General features: G+C 43.5%; 1 protein-coding gene across 1 annotated transcript; it reads right to left on the bottom strand.

Annotated features, from left to right (window-relative positions):
- Positions 1–753: 753 nt before the first annotated feature.
- On the bottom strand, positions 754–6,821 carry LOC120981999 (tyrosinase-like). The gene is made up of 5 exons (XM_040411842.1): positions 6,767–6,821; positions 4,592–5,411; positions 3,804–4,017; positions 3,314–3,455; positions 754–2,683 (listed from the first exon to the last, which is right to left on the bottom strand). Exons 2-5 carry the CDS (start codon positions 5,384–5,386, stop codon positions 2,503–2,505), a joined length of 1,332 nt encoding a protein of 443 aa, XP_040267776.1. The 5' UTR covers positions 5,387–5,411; positions 6,767–6,821; the 3' UTR covers positions 754–2,502.
- Positions 6,822–7,148: the final 327 nt, after the last annotated feature.

The raw sequence follows: 7,148 nt of genomic DNA, 5'->3' as shown, positions 1-7,148 counted from the left end.
TCCGTGGTTCCAGTCCGTCAAAAAAATATAACCTGTCCTATTATTTTCGTGGAAAACGGTTCGCGGACCCATTCAAGTCAATGGGACCGCTAAAAAACACGGAGGCACACAAGATTGTCGTCCGCGTCCGTTTTTTTCCTATCATTTGCATGGCAAACCTGTCTTAGATTTTTTTTTACTTTCCTTCATGTCTGGTGATCCTCCAAAAATAACGGCAGACAAACGGATCACGGAACAACGGAACCCCATTTTGCAGAACGGAACACAACAACGATCGCGTGCATGAGGCCTATGTCTGTGGAGGCTCCACTCCTGGTTTTGGCTCACAATTATTGAGGGAAATCACTGATCAAACACTGACTGTATGAAAGCAGCCTAGGTATAAATATATTGTAGATAAGGGTTCATAGAGGTCAAGGGGAGTATAGTAGCAATCAACAGGGGCACCCCTTGCTGGTTCCTGTTCATCACACAGCACCCCCCCCCCCTCCCCCAATTAAAAGCTAGGATGGTAACATGCTTCTTTACCCCTATTTCTATCCCTTGTAGGAAAATAGGAGTGATTGTCCCTTAGACTACATTCACACTTGCGGCAGAGTGATCCAGCAAGCAGTTCCATCGCCGGATCAGGCAATCTGCATGCAAACGGACAGCATTTGTAGAAGGATCCGGATGCGGATCCGTCTCACAAATGCATTGCAAGAACGGATCCGTCTCTCCGGATGTCATACGGACAAACGGATCCATTTCTACTTTTTTACAGTTTTACGTCTGCGCATGCATGGGGATGAAACTGATCAGTTCTTTTCCGGTATTGAGCCCCTATGAGGGAACTCAGTGCCAGAAAAGAAAAACGCTAGTGTGAAAGTACTCTTAGTCAGATTCAGACGAAGGGACCAAGCTGATATAAAGCACCCACTCTCCATATGCCCCATAGCTGTGGACACTACATAAAGGAAGAGGCAGGACAGATACAATGTAACTACCGATATTTACAAAACACACCACAATTAAGATGATTGCAGTGACCTGTGACCTCTGGAGAGGGGGGGCACTCCTCTATGGTATCTGGGGAAATGGTAACCATTGTCCCCTCATCTACTTATTGTAACTGAGAAGGTGAAGTCCATTATCCAAGCCATCTGTGACCAGACGTTCATGAGCAGCCGTAATACGACAGCGCAGCCTCATTAACCCTAGTGTAATCCCAGTATTCTCATTGTTTCTAATATCCATATAGAGACTATAACTCCCATCAGACTGGGGATAATCATATTGCAATCTGGCCAACTTCTGTAGTAGGAAGCCAAAATCAGACATCAGAAAATGATAGCTAGAGGTAGATGTACGTGCAATGTGATCTATAGACTGCATACAGATATATGATTAATTTATATATATTATAATGTGATATTACTTCGGACCATCTTGTGGTTCTTTAGAAGCGCTTGCCTTGTTTTCTTGCTCCCTCCTGCAAGTTTAACTGCACCTCTTATATGATTGGTTTTCCTCCTCCACTTAAAAGTTCTGCTCTTTGGCTTCTTAAAAGGGATATTATTCCCACTCTCAGCCATTCGTGACAGCAGTCGGAATATCCTTCCTCTGATTTGATTCATGTCTCATACTCTAGTCATATCCAAAGCTGCGTTCAAATTTCTGAATCTTTTCACTAGCATGCACAGCTGCAGCAGATCATTATGGGACGAGTATATCATATCAGACATAGCTATAGGGGATGCAGGAGAAGCACCTAGGTCCTGATGCCTGAGTAGACTCAAAGGCTTCTCTGCCACATTACAAGACACCAGTATTAAAAATGGCATGTGGGGTGGGGACCCTGGTACTGATTTGTATTAGGTCCCAGGAGCTTACCTTTTAGGTCAGGCTGTTATATCTGGGACCTGGAGTGAACCCTATATCTCCAGCAATGCAGTACAATACATAGACACTGAACCAGAAGGGGACTACTTTGGGGTATGAACCTGAATTGCTAGAACTAGCAGAATTATGAATGCAGCTCTGGATGTGCCTAGAACAGGAATGCTCAACCAGCTGTTATAAAACTACAACTCCTACCATACCCTGCTGTAGGCTGATAGCTGTAGTCTGTTTAGACATGCTGGGAGTTGTAGTTTTGCAACAGCTGGCAGGCCGCAGGTTGGGCATCCCTGGCCTAGAATATAAGACACAATGGGACTTAAAAAATTAGTACATAATATGCAAAGCAAAGATTAATAATACTCACTTTCCAAAATGCAAAGTGGGACTCATCATGGATGAAGTTGTGTTCATAGTGACACAGGAGCAGGGGACGAATCCCTGCATAAGAAGACTAATTACCAATAGGTAAAAACTGGGCGACTACCGTCCTTAAAATGCCCATTTATCCCAGGAGCAGGACATATGGCCGCAGAGGGGAGGATACAGTACCAGGAAAACTTACAAGAAGGCAAGAACAACACCAAGCATTGCTACAAAGACATTCCCTTTAAGGGAGATACCTTACATCCCCTGGTACTCAGAGTACACGTATCCAAGCACAGTAGAACTGCTCAGAAAATCCTTGTTCCTATAACATGGAAAGTAAGGGGTGGAGCATTCATTGGGGCCCTGTCCGAGCTCATCATTTTCTGGGTAGTCGGCTGGGGTCGCTTTATATTTCTGCTGCCATACTTGAAATATCCTGCAAGACGATGGTAAAAATGTCACTCAATTGTTGCAAATATTACATGTGAGCTTCAAAGACCAGTCTAATGAATATCCAGCTTAAGCATCAATCAATGAAAATCTCTGCAACTTTCTAATATACTGTGTTTCAATTCATCACCATCTCTGCTTGCTGGCAGTTAGAGGAGAGTGAGATGAGGTCCCTTAGCAATGGTGGATCAGAATAGGAGGGGTGTGGGTTGCCCAATGTGACCAAAGATATGATGCACATCAAAGTTTTCTTTTTCTTTTTTTTTTTTTTGCTGTAGAAGGACCTGCACGTGATCATGTGACCTCAACAGGTCCTCAAGTCCAGAGGAGAGGGCAGCAAGAAGGCAGAGGAGCAAAGTGTTAGTTGCATGTGGTAAGTGTATGGGTTCTGTATAAGTTTAGCATTCTGCATATAGGGGGTTTGGGATCTAAATTTATTTAGGGGGGGCTGCGTCTCTATGTAGAGGATTTAGGGGTCAGTATTTGGTGTTTTGGTTGGGGGCTGTTCTGGGGTCTGTATTTTCTAAGGGAGATCTGGGATTCTGGGAGTCATTAGATTTGAGGAAAGCTGGGTGACAACTCATATGGCCACCACTACATCTTTAGGGGAACTTACTTGTCAATGAAGCCGTGATGCAGCAGGAATATGGGGTCGTTGGAGGAGATGGGGACCTGAGACATCGTTCCCCCCAAATAAATGTGAACCGTGTTGTGCATATTGCGCTCAAAAGTTGTCCCATCCGATGGTCTCAGAAAACCTAAAAAATGAATCAAACAGGCAGAGAGTGAGCAATCTCATGTAGGGTAAGCCATGTGTGTCAGCATATTCAGGTTATATATAGGGGGTGCGGTGATACATGGGCCGAGGGGGTCAAATGGGTCCAAAGGCATGCCCCAGGAAATTGAGATCAGCGCCGCTGTTTGCAGTGCACTGCAGAAATGAGCAGGTTGCCTTTTTGCCTGCAGCACTTGCATACAAGGTACAAGGCAAACAGCACCTAAGTCTCAGCTTCCAGTACCAGCCCCCCCTTCCTCAGTATGACATGAAGATAAACAGGACACTGCTCTCAGATCCTGGCAACTTATGGTAACAGATGATGACCTACCTTCAAAAGCGTTCCGGAAGCTCCTCTGTGCACTAGCATTGTAGGGGAATCTATCGAAGTCTCTCCATTTCAGGGTGTCCTCTACATCCTGGAAGGTGGGGAGACTTTTGACCCGGGGATCTGAACCCGGCTTCCTGTGGAGTCTCTCCATCTGGCACTGGTCCCCAGCAGTTTGGCAATAGGCATCAGCATAACTGAACCCGCTGCAAATAGACTGAAGTGGAGGGATACAGTATTAGCCTTTCCATGAAGGGGGGGGGGGGACAGAACACTAAAATGGGAATGGGGGGGGGGGGGGGGGATATCGTGGGGCCCCTCCGCCACATAAGAAAACCCCAGTATGGGCATGAGGGTCCTATACAGAACAGCTCTCCCATAAACTTCAGTAAAACGTAAACATTGTATTTAGTTTTGCAAATAAATTGCTTATTTATCTTGTTATCTAGTGACATGTAAAGCTGCAAGCACATTACTGAATCTCTCCATTCACATACAGAGCTGCAGCAGATCATTATGGGACAAGTGTAAGCTATATGAGGGGCAGATCTAGGAGTAGCACTCGTGTCTTGTTGCCTGCAGAGACCCCAAGACCCCTCGGCCACATAAAAAGACCCTAATATTATAAACGGTGCACAGCAGGAATGACCTCTTCTGTCAACATCATCTGGGGTACGGTGTGAAACCAGCAGGGGGTGCTGCAGTGAAGTATACATTTGAATTGCTTGCAGAACTGTGAATGCAGCTCTGGAGGCATCTGGAGACAAGATGGCAATAAGATTACTACTCACTTTCCAAAATGCGAAGTGGGAGTCATCGTCCAGGAAGCCTTGTGCATTGCTTGCGCCAAGAAATTCATTGGTGCAGATGGAGCAGTTCTTTTCTCCTCTCCAGTCATAGTAAGGAATGGCGAAATCTTCATCACCCGTCAGGCGCTGAATTTCCTCCTCCAAGAACACAAGACCCAAACGATGCCAGCCGGGGAAGGCCGGACCCTGATGGGCGTAGTTTCTGCTAAAATCAAATGTTCCGTTGAGTAGAATGGGCTTCATGGAGTAATAATGGATCCAGGCAAAGACATCGTAAATGGAGGCGTCCACGAAGCGGTACGTGTCCCGGAGGTGTCTGTCTCCCGTGGACAAGATGACAAAATCGGCACTTTTTGTGGTTTTGGCCAACGCTAAGTAACTAAAAAACCTCTTCCTTTCCAGAAACGAGAGCTGGCGGATCTCTTTCCGGACCACAATCTTTTTGCGATCGCACTTGTCGCCGTAGTATCCATATTTACACCGGCCGCAGTTATAGCCGCTGTAGTTTCCGAAGCATTGACAAGTTCTGTCGTAGTAAAAACGTGGCCAGTCTAATCTGTCATCGTAAAACTGGCGAGCTCGGCTGGCGGCCAGGGGCGTAAAAACCACACCTTCTCTGCACTGGCCACGTCCAGATCGTGATCCACAGGGGCTGCGATCCTTCCACGGTGGGCAGCAAGTCTTTGACCGAAGAGCTGCACTTGTCGTACATAACCTCGGGAACTGACAGTAGACCGCGCCCAGGAAGAGCGCGAAAAATGTACACAGCGTAAACATGGCCTCCAGAGCTAACAACCGCCCCCTGATAGAGAAGAAGAAAAATAATCTGAATATTACACCTACTACATACATTACACCAAAGATGTTACAATCATAAGTTACTACACAAAGCTTTATTTTTCTCCATAGAAGGCAGCATTATAGTAGTTATACTCTTGTACATAGGAGCAGTATTATAGTAGTTATATTCTTGTACATAGGAGCAGTATTATAGTAGTTGTATTCTTGTACATAGGAGCAGTATTATAGTAGTTATATTCTTGTACATAGGAGCAGTATTATAGTAGTTGTATTCTTGTACATAGGAGCAGTATTATAGTAGTTATATCCTTGTACATAGGAGCAGTATTATAGTAGTTATATTCTTGTACATAGGAGCAGTATTATAGTAGTTATATTCTTGTACATAGGAGCAGTATTATAGTAGTTATATTCTTGTACATAGGAGCAGTATTACAGTAGTTGTATTCTTGTACATAGGAGCAGTATTATAGTAGTTGTATTCTTGTACATAGGAGCAGTATTATAGTAGTTATATTCTTGTACATAGGAGCAGTATTATAGTAGTTGTATTCTTGTACATAGGAGCAGTATTATAGTAGTTATATTCTTGTACATAGGAAGCAGTATTATAGTAGTTATATTCTTGTACATAGGAGCAGTATTATAGTAGTTATATTCTTGTACATAGGAGCAGTATTATAGTAGTTGTATTCTTGCACATAGGAGGCAGTATTATAGTAGTTATATTCTTGTACATAGGAGCAGTATTATAGTAGTTGTATTCTTGCACATAGGAGGCAGTATTATAGTAGTTATATTCTTGTATATAGGAGCAGTATTATAGTAGTTATATTCTTGTACATAGGAGCAGTATTATAGTAGTTATATTCTTGTACATAGGAGCAGTATTATAGTAGTTGTATTCTTGTACATAGGAGCAGTATTATAGTAGTTATATTCTTGTACATAGGAGCAGTATTATAGTAGTTATATTCTTGTACATAGGAGCAGTATTACAGTGGTTATATTCTTGTACATAGAGAGCATATTTCATTTCTTATATTCCTCAGTTGCCCTTTTTGGAAGATAAAATGATCTCCTGCTTCACACTACTGTTTTTTCATAAACAGATGTGACCAGATTTCAGATCACACTTCATGCAGTTGCTCTGTCTCAGAGGTTACAGTTGCTCCTGGGTTTTGTCCAGTAGCCTCTTTACCACAGAACAGTACAGTATCACTATAAAGACCATTCCCCTGTAATTGGGCCCTTGGTAAGGACCTGGGCCCTGAGTTTCAAGGCTCCTCTCTGTTTTTATGTTCTAGATTGTCCTGCGTACAGATAACCCCATGACCCACCATCAAGGTGTCTTACCTGGTGAAGATGTCTTCTGCTCTCCTGTGTCCAGGTGAGAGGTAATAAAGCTTCTCCGTCACTGTGATTTGTGACCCAGGATTGGTACCTATTTATACAGCTGCAATTGATGTCATACAGGGAAGCGCAGGTAAGTCACACATCGGGTGGCATCTACCTCAATTATTTCCTTGACATGACCTAAGACTATAAATGACTTCCTAGTACAATGCAATACTGAAATAAGTCATCTACGATTGATGCAGCAGGAATATCCACAAACTGTAATGAAATTCCTAATGAGGTATGAAGAGTCACATTTGGTGCAAGAGCTTATTCTCTATTTCACAACAAAGTTCAGTCAGTTTTGGGTGCAATTGGTTTCAGTGTTTCTTTTTTTTTC

Source organism: Bufo bufo, chromosome 11 (genome assembly GCF_905171765.1).
Source record: "Bufo bufo chromosome 11, aBufBuf1.1, whole genome shotgun sequence".
Classification (NCBI taxonomy): domain Eukaryota; kingdom Metazoa; phylum Chordata; class Amphibia; order Anura; family Bufonidae; genus Bufo; species Bufo bufo.
This window is presented reverse-complemented; position numbering and strand designations above follow the sequence as displayed.